Below are 18,509 nucleotides of genomic sequence, written 5' to 3'. Positions count from 1 at the left end.
GTCATCAACTATGCAGGAGGGGCGATATCATGGCTAAGTCAGCAACAAACCATGGTAGCAACATCTACAACTGAAGCTGAACTAGTTTCTACAAATGAAGCTGTCAAGGAGATTATTTGATTAACTCGTCTATTCAGAAATACAACAAGGCTATCAGAAATTCCAGTTCTCTGAATTGACAATTGATCAGTAGTGAAGTTGGCAGAGAATCTAGTATTTCATTGTTGAACCAAACATATAGCCATCAAGCACTTCTTTATTCGTGAAAAACTTTATGAAGGAAGAATTAGAGTTCATCAAATCCCATCTGAAGAGCAGGTAGCAGACATCATGACCAAAGCTCTACCAACGACACGTATGAAGATTTGTGTAATCAAATAGGACTGTTGTAAAAATCAGTTTTGTTTTGTTTTGTGAGTTTGCCTGTTTGTTGATTTATATTTAACAAGGGAAAATGTGAAAGTAAATTCTTTTTATTAACGTATTTAAAAAGAAGTTTTGTGTTAAATTATTAATGAACATAATATATGAGCGTAATGTTTTGTTCATCTCTGTTTTTTATTTTGAGTCACAACACTTGCACTTTTACTCTTAGGTGTTTTTAGAAGCTCCTTGGTCCAGTGACTTTGTGGTGAATCTCTAGTATGCCCGAACTATAGAATAATACACAGTTGTTCAGAATAATTTTCATTACTTTCACACTCAAAAACTCAATGATAAACATTAACAACTCTAAGTCACTATGCCAACAGTGACAAAGATAATAATGTCGTGTGACTAAGGCCTCCCGTCGGGTAGACCGTTCACCGGTTGCAAGTCTTTCGATTTGATGCTACTTTGGCGACTTGTGCATCGATGGGGATGAATTGATGATGATTAGGACAACACAACACCCAGTCCCTGAGCGGAGAAAATTTTGGACGCAGCCAGGAATCGAACCCGGGTCCTTAGGATTGACATTCTGTTGCGCTGACCACTCAGCTACCGGGGGCAGACAGTGACAAAGATTATGCTCTAATACGTCCGCAATATGATCGTGCTAAACTAACCTGGCAAAGAATGTCAAACTATTGCCACAACTTCTTTTGTAAACTGTGTCTCCAGATTCAGAAATAAATCTAAGTATTTGAAAACCAAACTCACCGCTTTTTGTCAGCACCTGATCTTTATTGAGAATAAACAAGTTTTTTTTTCTCAACAAAATACAATATAGATGGCAAAACAAAGCGTAGGGCTATGGATAGAGTGGTGCTGAATGAATCTCGTTTGTCTGTCAAGAGAGCAATTTGTGATGCCTTCAGTGACTACTGTAGCAGAATATTGTCAAATGATCTTTCACAAAACCCAAAGAAATCCTGGTCATATCTAAAGGCTGTTAGTGGGACCAGAGTTACTGTCCTGCCCCAGTGACAGACAGGAACAGAAATTGGTGGTAGCAAAATAAAGGATGAAATGCTTAACCCAATTTTCAAAAGTTTCTTTGCAAAGGAAAACCCTGGAATATTGCTCCAATTTAATCCTCATACTACTGAAAAGTTGAGCAGCTGAACTCATTAAAATTGAGTAAAGCTCCAGGGGCTGATGAATCCCTGTCAGACCCTACACTGAATCTGTGGCTGAGTTAGCCCCTCTTCTAACTATAATCCATCATAGATCCCTCAAACAAAATACTGTGCCCTGCTCTTGGAGAAAAGCACAGGTTACACTGTTCTAAAACAAGGGTAGCAGAAGTGATTCACAGAACTACTGTCCAGTACCCTTGACATCAATTTGTTGTAGAATCTTAGAACATATTCTGAACTCAAACATAATGAGGTATCTCAAACAGAATGCCCTCCTCAATGCCAACCAACATGGATTTCAAATATATCAGTCATGTGAAATCCATCTTGCACTTTTCTCAGATGACATACTGAAAGGTCTGGATCAATGTAGTCAGGTAGATATAGTATTTCTTAATTTCCAAAACCATTTGACTCAGTACCACACCTACACTTATTGTCAGAAATATGATCAGATGGGTATCAAGTGAAATTTTTTCTGGATTGAGAATGTTTTGATAGGGAGTACGCAGCATATTATCTTGGCTGGAGAGTCATTGTCAGATGTAGAAGTAACTTTGGGTGTGTCCCAGGGAAGTGTACTGTGGCCCTTGCTGCTCATGTTGTATATTAGTGACCCTTGAGACAATATTAATAGCAAAATCAAGCTTTTTACGGATGATGAAGTTATCTATAATGAAGTACCATCTGAAAGAAGCTGCATAAATTTTCAGCCAGATCTTGAAAAGATTTCAAAGTGTTGCAAAGACTGGCAACTTGCTTGAAATGTTCAGAAATGTAAAATTGTGCACTTCACAAAAAGGTATCCTGTGACTATAATATCAGTGAGTCACTGTTGGAATCAGGCAACTCATACAAATACCTGGGTGTAGCACTTAGTAGGGATATGAAATGGGATAATCACATAGGCTCAGTTACAGGTGAAGCAGGAGGTAGACTTTGGTGTATTGGTAGAATACTGGGGAAGTGCAATCACTCTAGAAAGGAAAAAGAAAAGAAATGATCTTATGCCATTGCTGGCCCTGAGGCCCATCCGGGGAAGTTTGGCCACCAAGTGTGAGTCTTATTTCAGTTGAAGCCACATAGGGCAACTTGTGTGCTGATGATGAGAATGAAAAGATGATAAGGACTGGACAACACCCAGTCCACGAGCAGAGAAAAATCTCCAACCCAGCCGGGAATCGAACCCAGGCCTGCTGCATGGGCGTCCAGCTAAGCAGGTGGTCTCTAGAAAGGGGATTGCTTACAAATCACTCATGTGACCAGTTGTAGAAAAGTGCTCAAGTGTGTGGGACCCTTACCAAATAAGACTAACAGGTGATATTGAACGTATACAGAGAAGTGTAGCACGAATGTTTGATAAGCGATGATCAAAGGGATCACTGCGTTAAAAATCTACGGAAACCAGTGACTGAATGGTGGCCTCTATTTTGAGTGGATCAGAGATGTGATTCTTCCTACACATTGGTGAGTGGGTCTGTAGATGGCATAATATATCACTGAAACTGGTTGCTCAATAAAAAAGCTATTTGGAGATTTAGACGGCTAAAAGGTGTTTTGATTCAGCATTCTGGTCATAAGCGTGTTTGATCCATGGGAGAAAGGCACAGAGATACTGAAGGATATGAACTGGATAGACATAAACTATCCCAAGAAAGTCTATTAACAAAGTTTCATGAACCTGCTTTAAATGATGTCTCCAGGAATATGCATCACTGACATAGGTACTGTTAGAATAAGATCAGAATAATTACTGCACCGACAGAGGCAGTCAAACAATCAGTATTCCCACACTCCATACGTGAATGGAATGGAAGAAACCCTAATAACTGATACAGTGGTATGTACTCTCTACCATTCACTTTACGGTGGTTTCTCGAGTATAGACATGGATGTAGGTGTAGATGTAGAACTTTGCTTATGAACTTTGAAGTGACATACACAGAAAATTGGTAGTTACAGCACTTCTCTTTCTTTGTGAAGATGTGAGCACTGTGCCCATGTCCATTTCTTCTGTGGTTGACATAGTTTACTGAGTCATGCAACGAGTTACCACCAGTGTGTTGATTCAGACGTGGCATGAGTGCAGACATGTGCACCACTTGCCCTCTGTGAGACACCAATAGGTAGGACTGACGATGCTGATGCAGCTTCCATTTGCACATTTGTATCCAACCCCAGGAAGCAGGTTGCAGCAAAGGTGACAGAACAGGCAGTGCCAGTTGCCAACAACTGATGGGGGCACCCACAGCAGATGAGACAGTGGTGAAAACATCATCGGTGACAGTAGTGAAGACAGTAGTGAAGACAGTAGCATTGGCTGCGATGTTGGAGATGGCTGGGGAGACGGAGGGTGCAGAGGCAGAAGAGATGCACCTAGTGTGCAGATGCCCATGTGTAGTCATAGCTGGTCGAAGTGTCATAACGTCCTTCCCACGGCCACATGGAAAATGCAGAGGCATCAGCCAAGATTACTCTCGATGACAGCTGGCACCCATTTTGGCTGGTGGCCAAACTCATGAGCCCAGACAGCTGTGCCAGGCTGGAAGTCTGCCAGCAGGTGGCGTGGGGTCAATCAAAGCAGATGTAACAGAGTCTGGGGCTGACGACCATGGCACAACTCTGCCAGATTCTTATCACCAACTGAAGAATTTGTCAAGAGCTACTTCCGGTGACACATCCGAAATGCATTTTTTCATCTCAGTCTTGAATGTTCATACTTGTCATTCTGCTTCCTCATTCGATTGAGCTCAGAAAGGAGGAGCAGTGACATGGTGAACCACACTTATTCTACAAAAATCTTCAAATTCCTGAGATATTGTTTGAATTCAGGGTCATTGTCTGTAACTAGGCATACGGAAGACCTGCCATTGCAAAAATTTTTGACAAAGCTGAAATTTTTGCCACCACAAAAGTAGGTAGACACTGCACCACATAAGGAAACATAGAATAAGCATCAATTACAACAAGTCAGTAGAAATTCAAGAAATGTCCTACAAAATGTACATGAATTTGTTCCAAGGCTGCTATGAATCCGACTGCGGTGAGAAAGGAGCACAGGGGGTCAACAGATGAGTAGCACACTGTGGGCTGGCTCTAACAACTCATGCTATTTTTCCATCATTGCCTGGCCAGAAAATATGTTTGCATGCTAATGCGTTTCTATCTGTCACACCCCATGGTCCATATGCAATACGCACATAATGTCATGTTGGTCCTCTGTAGCTAATAGCAAGCTCTAACAACTCATGCTATTTTTCCATCACTGCATGGTCAGAAAACATGCCTGCATGCTAATGCTTTTCTATGTGTCACACCCCATGGTCCATATGCAATACGCACATAATGTCACATTGTGTCCTCTGTAGCTAATAGCAACACTCCATCCCAAACAGAAAGATGATTTCACAAAGGATCAGAAGTATGATGTGGAGTCTAAAACAGGATCCACAGATACCGTGGCAGCAATTTTAATGCTAGTAATAGCAAAACCATGAACAATATTTTGAGCTTCCACGTCTGAATGAAAATGAAGCAATTCCTGTACACCAAACTCTGGTTCCGGATCAATATCAAACACTATAAGGCATAAGCCTTTGCATGTTGAGCTGTAGGTCAAAAATGTATCTCATAATTGTATCGTGACAGGAAAAAGAGCCCACTGCTGCAGGTAATGTACAGATTTGTATGATAAGGATGCCAAAAGGTTGGAAAGAGACACTAGTGGTTTGTGGTCTGTGATTAGGTGAAACTTAGACTGTATAGCAAAACGTGAAATTTTTTAGAGCGTATGTGCTCATCAAAGCCTCTTTCTCTACCTGAGAAGATGCTGTTGCACTTAATTTGAATTTAAGGATTTACAGACATATGCAACAGGGTGTTCAGTTTTGTCCGTGTACTTATGAGCAGCAATGGCACCAAGGTCGAACTGGGACACGCCCACTGCTAACACAAGGTGCTGGCCCATCTGAAAAATGACCAAATGAGGAGCCGACTGCAGCTTAAAGTTAAACTATTTGAATGCCTGGCCACAAGCTGGGGGTCAGTGGAAAGGAACATCTTTACATAATAATGCCACAGTAGAAGCATTTGGTATGAAATTGTGATAGTATGCAATGCTTAAAAATGCGTATAATTTCTTGATGGATGTGGGGTGTGGCAATGTGGCAATAGCATCAATACACTTGCACAATTGTTTAATGCCAGCACGCGACACTTCAAAACCCAAATAAATAATTGGTTGTTGAAAAAGCTGTGTCTTGTCCAAATTTCATTCTAACACTGCAGACTGTAAAACAGAAAATAGAGCACAGAGATGCTGCAAATGTTCCTCTGCAAAAACACCACATAGACCCCTACTACTATGTCATCTAAATAGCTGATGCAGCCCCAGAACTGATCCAATAAGTTTCTCTACAAAGCATTGAAAAATAGCTGCTGCACTTTCCACATGGAAAGCAAAACTCTGTTATTGATAAAGCCCAAATGGTGTATTGATAACTAGAATAATTTTAGATTCTTCATCAAGCAGCAGCTGTAGATAGTCCTCTGCCAAGTCAATCTTTAAAAAATAACTGGGGAACTGGTCAAGAGCTACTTCCGGTGACACATCCGAAATGCATTTTTTCATCTGAATCTTAAATGTTCATACTAGTCATTCTGTTTCCCCGTTCATGATTGACTGTGGACTGATGAATTTCTCAGACTCACCACAGAGGCATAATTCACCAGTAAGTTTCTTGGATATTAACAGAGGTGCTGATCATTCAGTTGGAGAAAGTGGTCAAATAACATCAAGGGATTGAAGACAATATAATTTTGCTTTTACTTGATCCTGCACAATTACCAGTACCAGGCAGACCCGGAAGAAATGGGAGCACAAGAGCAGTGGGAGAGGAGAGGGGGGGCAGACTGTTTCATCACAATATGAGCCTGAAATTCTAAGAGAAAAAAGTTCAGCACAGAGAGCATCTAATTGCTGATATGGAACTTGATCAGAAACCAAATGCATTTCATCATTGATGGAGAATCCAAACAGTTTAACCCTCAAGCGGGCACGCCGTTTTGTTGTATCACGAGCGGGCGCACGGCACACTTTGTACACATGAAAAGAATAGGTTTCCTTATGTTACCAAGGTAAGTCAAGTATGACCAAAATCACAGTTTAATCTTAGTTTATGTAAACAAGGAGAAAATATATTTACATAATATGAGTTAAACTACTGTTTTGTTAAACAATAATGAAATAAATTTCCACTATAACACTCTGTTACCAAGGACATTTGTTAAAGAGACAGTAATGATGCATTTGAAGGATTAATCAGTGCAGTTGCATCAGATCACGGCCAGCTACTTATTTGATCACTAATTATCTTGTAGACAACTCCCTCAGTGTGGGATTATATTGCTAGGTCATAACTGGGGTAATTTTTTTGAACTGCTCGTATATGTTTTCTCGCCTAGCTCGCTTTGTATTTTATATTACTGTTGCTCACTTGGACATATGACAAAACAATTTATCACTCTGTTACCTGAAGCAATACTGAAGGAGTAGGGATAGGTTTGCAGTTGTGAAACAAAAATGGAACCGCACAAAATCATTTTATTTTTGGTTGGCACACTTTATACACAGGTGCACCCGCTCGACGGTTAGAAGTGTCCAAACCAAACAAGATTCGTTGTGTAAGCATTGTCCACAACTAGGAATGTCAATGAGCAAACCACAACCTTGTAAGACACAGGTGCAGAAAACCGTCCAAGAATGGGAACCTGTTCGTTGTAACTCACCAGCCCCCATGACAATGGAGTCAGAAGGGGAGAATCCAAATCCTGGTCCTGCACCCATGTCCACTTGCAGTCTCAGTCATTTTTTAAACATGTGCACTTAAATGTATAAGTTCCCTTGAGACACCATCATTGCTGACACACTGTTCACATCAATGTTTGTTTCATCCTCACTCATGTTTGGAAAGAAGTTACATACAGAAGCAATGTGTCCTTTCTTATGGCACCTATTACCCGTTGCCTGGTGCTTGGGACAAGGGGACCTCCCATGTTGAGTGAAGCATTAAGGGCATGAAAACAGCAGAACATGAGTCTGTCACTGTTCTGACATGGATTGTTGTTGTCGCGAATGGCGATTATCTATACGACACAGAGATGTCTGCTGGACTGCTGCAATAGCATCTATGTTCCCTTACAAACTGAATGGAGGTTGGGATTTCTGAAACTTTGGACCAGGCTTATATCTGACTACCTGCAGCCCATGAAACTTCAGATGATTGCACTTTGTTCAGCACTTCGTAACCATAGGATTTTCACACTGTATAGATCACTCTTGAACTTCCTTATCAGGAGCAAAACATTTGATTGCATCGCGAATCAGTTGATCTGCGTAGGATTCTTTATGAACATTTACCACAAAATTACAATCACCATGTAGTTCTGCTGCCCATGCCCTGTACAACTGTTTTGGCCGCAGCAAAACTCCACACAAGCAGCAGTAACATGAGTATATACAGTGTTAGGTAGGAAGTAACTCACGCATCTGATCAAAAGAAGACTTATGGATCCTAATACAACAACTGATACACACGAGTTGAAATCAGTGACAGAAAAAGGACCATGCACTGCCTTACATCTGTCACTACAAATGCCTAGAAATGTTGCTGCAGGCATCCCAGTCTTATGCTGCATCGTTGTATGGAGGAAATGAGGAAATGGCAGCAGATATGTTGTTGTAGGGCCTCATGTTGTGCCAGTGTAGTCATTAAACTGGAATTAGCAACTGTCAGTGCCAGCTGTCACTCAAGAAGAGATTTAAGCACTGCCTCTATGGAAATTATACTCAAAGGACCAGTGACTGAAGGGGAACACGTGTAGTCAAATATCATACTCATCGCCAAAAAGTGTTCTAACCCAAGACCACTGTAATTTATTACTCAAACAGTACTTACACAAGGAAGACAAGACACAATACAATAAGCAGTACACAAGTGGCCAGCAGAGCCTTGCGCTACAGTCTATATATTCATTAGTTCCAGCAGGGGGCACATCCAGCAGGCTGCCCTCATAACTGCTGTCTTATTAGCAGGCCAAGTGGCCTCTAGTGGCCAAATCAGGCATGAACTTCACACGGGAACTGTGAAGTGGCACACACACACAAAAAAATGTTGCTTTATGTGATAAATGTTTTGTGTATTTTTTGAGGAAACAGAAATTACAGTAATTTCTGGATGAAAACATTTTGTAGATATAAATTTTTTACACTTTATTCTCAACTTACTCCCTGCATTAAGAGACATATAACGTAACTACTATTTGCCAAAGAGTTTAGTAGTCATAGGAGGAATTTATTTCCATGAGATGGCAGCAGGTAGATGTTCCACTAATGACAGTGGCATCCAGTTTATATGCTATTGCTACATTTCCTTATCGTAGTTTATTGATTTATGTAAGTAAACCCTAGTCACATTTTTACTGCTCTGTGCTCATCCATTTATACTGTCCTTTGATCTGTAATAATGATGTTTTTTCGTGCACTTGCAAATATTTCAAATGAGTTTAGAGATTTAAAAGCTACAGTAGAGGACCAAAGAATGCAACTGCACACACAACAGTGGCAGCAAGTTAACATCAATCAGACAAGAATTTGGGTGAGACATGAAACGTGAAGCAAGCAAGAAGATGGACATAAGGTATCTTGCTACAAAAACATTTTTTGGAGATATGCTGCAAGATGCGCATCACTGTGTTCCTACCAAAAAGCCATGTTACATACAGTAACAGTGTTTTCATGTCATCAACAGCAATCATCAGTGCATACATCTCCTTCCACTTTGAAGAGACTGTACATATCTATTAGGCATATGGGCACAATGTTTTTGGTTGCTACCATGTCAGATATCAGCTCACTTCCTGTCAGTCATGCACCATGCAACAGACGAGGTGTACAGACATGTTTGAAAGCAGTGAATAACTCTAATTACCACGTATGGACATATTCAAAGAAATGTTATTGTCAGTAGTAATCTGCAGTTAGGTAGCCCGTTCTCTTTGCCCTGACACTTAGTATGTAAGGAGGATGGATCGTGGAGGCCATCTGGGAATTATCAGGTGTTAAACTCTAGGACAATCCCAGATTGATACCCAGTACCTAACATACAGGACTTCACATGTACTCTGGCTGGTGTAAAACTTTTTAGCATTCACGACTGCAAGGAAGCGTACTACCAGATACCAGTACCTCCAAGAGATGTTAGGAAGACAGCAGTGATTACACCACTTGCATTTTATTGACAAAGTGATAAAGGGATTGGCATTTTTTTTTATTCTATTGATGACATTTTGGAGTTGTTGCCACATCAACAGCATCTGTGTCAAGTTCACAGATGACTCTTTGACCATAGAGTGGTATTAAATGAAAATAAGTGGGTCATGCACAAGAACCATGTCACTTTTCTTGAACATAATGTGTCATCAAAAGAATCATACCTCTGTGAGGGAAGATTGTGACAATACAGTTTCCACAGAAGATGGAAAACTACTAAGAAGTGAAAAGATATATGAGAGTAATAAATTCTTATTAACACCATCTGCCAGCAATGGCTACCGTGCAAGCACAACTCACGAATGCACTCAAGGGACACAATGCCGAGGGTCGGTGACTGATTAAGTGGACACTAGAAATGGACAAAGCATTTAGAGATCTGGAAGTAAACCTCAGCCAGGCAGTGTTGCATGCCCACCCAGTTCAATATGCAGAGTTAGCTATTGTTGTGGACACGATCAGTTGGCAATCTGGACAGCACTTGTCGAGCGTGTAGATGAATAGAGTGGTCAGAGGCAAGTCTCAAACATCCAAGATATCACCTGAAACTGCAGTGAAGACGTTTGTGTGTACTTGGGTTGCATGTTTCAGATGCCCACTCCAAGTTATGATTGATCAGAGATATTTGTTTCAGTTCACACTGTTCTTGGAGCTGGCCAAAATGTGCAGGTTCCAACACTACCGTATGACTACTATCACCCACCAGTATTGGTATGGTGGAACAGTGACACAGAACCTTGAAAGCAGCATCGATGTGTCATCAAGACAGATGGATGGAAGCGTTACCATTAGTGTTCTTAGGCCTGCTAACAGCTCACAAACTTGATATTAGTGTGTTTCAGTGGCTGAGATGGTTTACTGCAAACTGCTACGGATTCCAGCAGACTATTTAGTACCAAGAGCACTGCGAAACTCAAGGGACCTCATATAGCAGGTGCAGCAGCTAAAACTTCACTGCACGAATGTATGTGCCCATTGACTTTCCACATGGCACATGTAAGGTGTTTGTACACACAGACTTACGTGATTGCTCTCACATAATGTTACAAACAGACTCCCTAGAAGCATCCTTACAACCACCATATACCGGGCATTTTGGTGCTGCATAGAGACAAGCACACCATGGAAATATTGTAGAATGGCAGTTTGATGAAAGTATTGGTTGAATGCAACTAGCCAGCATGGATTTTACCTGCCCTGATCTCAGACCAGTGCATCAAGAGACAACAAATGCAAAACAAACTGAAAGGATGCCTAGCACATTGTCCAGGACATGAACACAATGGACAGGTATGTCACCACCACAAACAAAACTGTCAGCATCACTGAGACACCTGACAAACACAGAAGTGCTGAGGATCTGATTAAATTTGAGTATCAATGCATCCTTGGGGCTTGCAGTTTAAGAGGGTTGGAGGAGGGCTGTGTGACAATGATACCTTTTCGTGCACCTGCACTACATGATATAGAAGTGTGAGAGGTATTTCTTTGGTGGCTGTTTTTTTTTTTTTATCTTTGCCATCATGTTATGTAACTTCTTAGTGTTTGTTGAGTCTAGTTGTGATTAAGTAATTTTGACAATATTTGTACTAATAAAGAATTTCTTTCATTCATTATACACTATGCATATTCTACTTATGTGACATGGCTCCATGATTTCAGGTCAGTTCTCAGATATTTGTATAACAGTAATAAACTGGCTTATATTGACAAGTTCTCTTTTTTTTCCCACTCTGTTTCTGCCCTGTATGTTGAGTCTTTTACATAATCCAGTATATATAGTTGTGATACAACTGCTACTGTTCTTTCCTCTCTATGTCTTGTACTATCAAATGTGAATATCCAGCTTCAAAAACTAAAATTACGGTATTTACTTTCAGGTTACACTCCAATTGGTATCTCTTTCAAAGATTGTAGCATATTATTAGTTATCTTATATCATGTTTGTTAAACAGTTTCTCCCCTTCCAATGTGTTGCATGCCTGCAAATATAGATTATAGAGATATTATCCTTTTCTGTATAAACATTCAAATTTTCTACCCTTTTGTGTTACAGTATTTTTACTCTGAGTTCTAAAAAAGCAAATCTTACACCTAAAATTTTTGTCACTATTTTGACATTACTCTCATGTTACTGCATTCCATAATATCACGGATTACAATCATATTTTCACAATAATTTTAATTCTGTTCTGTCAGTCAGTATTGTTTGCTCTGTTGGTGTTTCTGTATGGTGTTTCAATATTTTTTTAAATTTTTGCTTCATTTTCTGTTTAGCGGTACTTGTGTTCCAAGTAATGACTAGTTCTGGAACTAATGAATTTGAAATTATGGAGGGAGGAAGTGTCATTGTGACTGGTCGCTTTTGGTTGGGTGGTGCTCCTATGTTAAGCGATGGGCTGGAGCCCCCAAAACCAGCTCCTGGTGTTCCCATGGATAAGAAGGATATATATAAGGAGATGAGACTCAGGGGCTACAATTACAATGGAATTTTCCGGAGTCTGATTAGTCTGGATCCTTCAGGTAGGAGACATTATTAGATAGTAAACCAACAATTACAGTACAGTTGTGCAGGACAGAAGTTAATTGCACCTTTGAGATGTCATACATTGATTTTATAATTACAGACACCCATATCTCCTTCTAAATTATAATATAATGTCTTTCTAGCTAGGTTCATAAAAATATCATATATCATATAACAAGTCTCATAATTTTAATCAGTTATAATTTTACAATGCTTCCACTTAACTAGTACAATACGTTTCAGCATTGTCATTGAATTGCATATTTCCAGACATCTTTCTGCTTTATTGCATCTGCATCATGCAATACTTCACTTACAATCCAGTTTATCATCTCATAATGCCAAGAAGTAAACTTCCTAGTTGCTGAGAAAACAGGCAGAAGAGTGTGGTGGCAAGCAGAAAAATTATTTTTAAATAATTTTTCCCCTAAAATAAAGAACAATATGTGACACACTTAACAACAAAGTGTACAAGTGTGGGATACATTAGGCAAACCTTGTATATACTACTCTGTGACATCACTGTAATGTGTACATTCCCAATTTCAACAGGCTGGGATGTCCATTACTTTTGTGTTTGTATCACGTTTTGGCAAGGGGAACTCCCCATTGCACCCTTACAAATTTAGTGGTAAGATGGCCCATTAGATTGCATGCCAGTAACTGAAGACAGATCAAGCATGAAAACATGAAGAAGGTGTACTTAATTCTATCCCAGTTCACAACTCCTAATTCTACCATCCAGCCAGATCAGCTGTCCCCTTTATTCACACTTATCCACCCTCAGACCTGCTACCCACAGTAATATATATTTTTCATCAGTTATTCTTTATTTTTATCCTTGTAACTTCTCACCAATTTTAGTTGGTTTTTGCCTTTCGTTATTGTTGACTCCTTCAGATTTCATCTTGTTTCCCCTTTTGCATCTGTATCATTCTTTTTGTGAATTGTTGCTCTTATTTGGGTGTAATTTTGCAAAATTTTTCGGACCTAATTCTGTATTATTTACGTAATTTTCCACATTTTTCCACCACCATGTAACCTTGTTTCTTCCATCTGCGTCATAACAGAAAAGTGTCATTATCCCTAGCCATATTCCAGTGCCACATACCTGCATTGTTGCTTGGATCATGGAATCCTCCCCTAATGGTCTTACCATCAAATTACCCATCTCTGGCTACCAGCCATCCTTCCACAATTACCTCCACCTGCCAGTCCTTAGCCCTCACCAGCATAGTCCTGCAAAACCATATCAATCAAGCCCAAACATCCTTGCAGTACCTTCACTCCCTTCGCAAAATTCTCCCGCTATGCAATCCTAAATTCCTGGAACCCATAACACACATTGAAACTCTTGCCCTACAGGAACTTGCGCAACATGCACAATGCCACCTCAAAAAGCTGTACGTCCTACTCACTTCCTACTCCTGCCTTGGAGTACCGCTGTCCACCACCTCTACAACCTCCAAACGTCCCCCACATCCCCTCATAGCTGACAGACCCTGTCTCACAGACCTACTACACTTACTTCACCCTCCAAAACTCCCTCCCACCACCACCACCACCACCACACAGTATCCAGAACCTAAACAGACCTGCAACACAGTCACAAACCTTTCCTTCAGAAGCCTTAGTCCCACAGAAACATCATTCCTTTCCAAAGGCCTCACCTTTTGCCCCCTCTCCCAAATTCAGTCATGCAGGACTTGTTAAAGACCTTCTGTCCTTCTCCCGGTCACTACAGTGGAAACACTTTTTCGCCTCCAACCCTACCAATCAGACTCAACCAAAGACGAATATGGAATCTTCCCTAACTCAGTTCACTCCTCCATCCAATGGTGATCCACCACACTGCTCCCAAACCACCAGTTAATTTTTCAGAATTTCTTAACCTCTTACCTTGCCTCACTATCATTCCCCAAATCCTTCAAATGCAAACTAACCTTACATCTGCTAAAAGAACCACAGTCCACCATCTAAAAACTGATCTCGACCTTATAATCCTACCTGCAGTCAAAAGCTCCACCACTGTTGTTTTGAACCGCAAGAATTACCTGACGGAAGGACTCATTTCCATATACATCCCATGCCACAGTGACCCCATTCCAGTAATGCAGCAGGATCTCCAGTAACTATTCAAATCCTCAGGCCCATCCCAGAACCTTTCCCTGAAGTCAATCTCTCTACTCACCCCTACCACTCCCTGCACTCCTACCATCTACATGCATCCTAAAGTCCATAAATATAACCACCCAAGACACCTCATTGTGGCTGGTTATTGTGCCTCCACTGAGAGAATCTCTGCTCTCGTAGACCAACGCCTTCAAACTATAACCCAGAACCTACCCTCCTATATAAAAGATACCAACCATTTCCTCCACCGATTCTCCACAGTTCCTGTCCCTTTATCACACTGTGCCCTGCTCATTATTATTAGTACCACCTCCCTGTACACTAACATTCCTATTGCCCATGGTCTTACCGCTATTGAACACTACCTTTCCCATTCTCTGACAGATTTCAAACCATAACCTCCTTCCTAGTCGCCATAACCAACTATATGCTTACCCACAATTACTTCTCCTTTGAAGGCATTACCTACAAACAAATCCAGGGTACAGTTATGGTCACCCACATGGCCTCATCCTATGCCAACCTATTTATTGGCCATCTAGAGGAATCCTTCCTAAAAACAGAGAAACTTAAACCCCTCACCTGGTTCAGATTCATTAATGACATCTGCTGTCTGGATCAAAGGTGAGGACACCCTATTCACATTCCTCCAGAATCTCAACAACTTTTCTCCCATTTGTTTCACCTGGTCCTACTCAACCCAACAAGCCACCTTCCTAGATATTGACCTCCAGCTCAAAGATGGCTACGTCAGTACCTCAATCCATATCACACCTACTAACCACCAGCAATACCTCCACTTTGACAGCTGCCACCCATTCCATACCAAGAAGTCCCTTCTGTACAGCCTAGCCACCTGTGGATGTCGCATCTGCAATGACGAGCAGTCCATCTTGAAGTGAACCGTGGATCTCGCTGAAGCCTTCCCTGATTGTAATTATCCTTATAACCTTGTACAAAAACAAATCTCCTGTGCCTTATCTTTCCAGTCTCCCAACACCTCCCAAAGTCCCACAGTCCAGCTACAAAGGAGCATTCCCCTTGTAACTCAGTTCCATCCAAGACTGGAGCAGCTGAATTACATTCTCTGCAAGAGTTTTGATTACCTCTCGTTGTGCCCTGAAATGAGAAATATTTTGCCCACTACCCTTCACACCCCTCCCACAGTGGTATTCTGTCGTCCACCAAACCTACACATTATACTCGTCCATACTTACAAAACCCCTGCTCCCAACCACTTACCTCTGGCTCATACCCCTGTAATAGACCTAGATATCAAGACCTGTCCCATACTTCCTCCCACCACCACCTGGTCCAGTCCGGTCACTAACATCACCTATCCCATCAAAGGCAGGGCTACGTGTGAAACCAGTCATGTGGTCTGCAAGCTAAGCTGCAATCACTGTGCTGCATTCTATGTAGGCATGACTACCAACAAGCTGTTGTCCACATCAGTAGCCACTGACAAACTGTAGCCAAGAAACAAGTGTATCACTGTGTTGCTGAACACGTTGCCAAACATGACATCCTTCATTTCAATGACTGCTTCACTGCCTGTGCCATATGGATTCTTCCCACCAACACCAACTTGAAACAAGTGTATCACTGTGTTGCTGAACACGTTGCCAAACATGACATCCTTCATTTCAATGACTGCTTCACTGCCTGTGCCATATGGATTCTTCCCACCAACACCAACTTCTCTGAATTGTGCAGGTGTGAACTTTCCCTGCAATGGATCCTATGTTTCCGTAACCCTCCTGGTCTCAACCTTTGTTAGTCACTGTCCTCACCCCTCCAGGCCTTTTCCTGTTCCCATTCCAGCACTACACAGCCGTCATTCGACCACCACCACACCCAGTCTTTTTGTTTGTCTCCTTTTCAGCTACTTCCCCCCCTCCCCCCCCCCCCCCCCACCTCTGCCCTGCCCATTGTCCGACCTGCAGTACCTCACTGTCCACTACCTCCACCATGCTATCCTTCCCCCTTCCCATCCAAGCCTTCTCCTTACCACCCCCCTCCTGTCCCCAGTTGCCACTTCCATCATGCACTGGTGCTGCTGCTCACAGTGTGGTTTCAGTTGCCTGAGACTGCAGTCATGCATGTGAGGGGAATCACATAGTAAATTTGAACATGGATTGCCTGCTTTACAGTCCAACACTGTGACAACACAACCATGATAATGTGCTTCTTGCAATTTGTCAATGTTGCATATCTTGAGCTCGGACCATTCACTGTTTCTTATTCGCTTCTTTCTTTAGAGTTCAGTACACTTTCTTCTTGTTTTCATGCATGATCTGTGTTCAGTTTTTGACAGGCTATCCACTGGTCCATTTGACCACTAATTCTGAGAGGGGTGCAATGGGGAATTTCCCTTAAGAGAAGTGGGAGAAGCCATATTTGATTATTCCTTTTTAGTTGAATCTCATATTAGCTGGGTTTTAAACTGCAATCTCTTATGAATATATTATACTTCAGATATTGAGAATCTCTCAAATATGCATTATTATTGGTATGATTTGTTATAGTTAAATATAAGATAAAAACATAATAGCAGTAGGAGTCTTCAAGGTGGGAGACAGAATCACAAACTGCAAGTGTCCACAGTGGCATAATGTTTAAGATGACATGTTATGGCAAGAAGTATAGCTGATGTGCTTGTTCTTGTCCTACTACTTCTAATAATTATTTATTTTTATTTTATTTTATTTTTTGTACCTTCTCTTTTCTAAAAGGTTCTATTACATTTTTATTAATTTTAAAAAGTATGCTCTGTAATAATCAATATATATATAATTATGTGTATAACGAGTATGAAGTGAAGGTTCTCACTTTCAAAGAAAGAGATGGCAACATAGTTTCCAAAATTTCAGTGAATGTACCTATTGAAAATATCAATTGCTGCTCTAATTTGTGTGTAAGAATGGCTACCACAGTCACAAAAATACTCCATATTTAAAATCTTGTTCAGTTTCTGGTGTGCAGAGCACATATATTTTGTATATGTAACTAGACAACATTACTTTAGGTATATGGTTCCCAAATGAATAAACAGATCAGTTAATATGAAGTCGATAAACAGGTCAAATTGAATAAGATGAAGGAAGACATGACTTATCCACTGCCGCACAACCTACAAATATTTTTCAATCTGTTAATATTAACAAGGCACAAACCATGATTGTGCATTTGCAGAAACATTTCTGAAACAAAGATAATCTGGTTAGCTACACATTAGTTTAATGCTTGGAAGTAATATGATACTGAAAGCAGCAACCACTCACATTATTGCTAAGAATCATTAAGTTCGGCAGCAAATATAGCAGATGTGAGCATCATGCCATGGGAGGCACCCAAGCTCAGTCTCCATATGTCCACAAAAGTTGATAGACTTTCTAAAATTATTATCGAATCTGGGTGTTGTATGTCAGGGTCATATCGTGGAGATGTTTCGCTATGGTGAATCCAATGTCTCCCATATAAGCACACCCAAAGAGTAAGAACAAGTGAAAGAGTTTTCATCACCAAAGATGAATACAAGGCAAAGGAATCACAGGGAGTGTGGTGTAGGATTGCTGTTCCTTTACCAGTTTCATTATGATATTTGTAATCACAGTCTGATCAGCAAAGCACTTCACACTTTATTCTTTCAATTCTGCAGCATCATCTGTTATATCTCAAACAGGAAAATATACACTTTTATATTTAATGATGAAAGTTATCATCAACGTACAATGATGCATTATGAAAAACACAGAACCTGTCCTCTCTTCCACTATTTAAATGCAGAACTGTAGAATGTTCATGCAGGTATATATTTCATGATGTACTTAATCTTGTGACTTTCTATACCTTTTATATCTTCATCTTATTTTGATAGTTTTAATGTTATCACCATATCAATAAAATTTCTTCTTGTATGTCTAAAAAGCAGATTGCCTTTGACACTGGTCATTAT

General features: G+C 40.6%; 1 protein-coding gene across 1 annotated transcript in view; it reads left to right on the top strand.

Annotated features, from left to right (window-relative positions):
• LOC124711917 (fatty acid synthase-like) overlaps positions 1 to 18,509 on the top strand; it is a 436,120-nt gene that overhangs the window by 188,512 nt on the left and 229,099 nt on the right. Inside the window, exon 17 of the mRNA XM_047242172.1 lies at positions 12,169 to 12,414. Within this exon, the coding sequence (XP_047098128.1) occupies positions 12,169 to 12,414 (246 nt within the window). The remainder of the gene's footprint in view (positions 1 to 12,168; positions 12,415 to 18,509) is intronic.

This window comes from Schistocerca piceifrons, chromosome 8 (assembly GCF_021461385.2).
Source record: "Schistocerca piceifrons isolate TAMUIC-IGC-003096 chromosome 8, iqSchPice1.1, whole genome shotgun sequence".
In the NCBI taxonomy this organism is placed as follows: domain Eukaryota; kingdom Metazoa; phylum Arthropoda; class Insecta; order Orthoptera; family Acrididae; genus Schistocerca; species Schistocerca piceifrons.
Note: the sequence above shows the minus strand (reverse complement) of the source record. Positions and strands in the feature narration are given on the sequence as shown.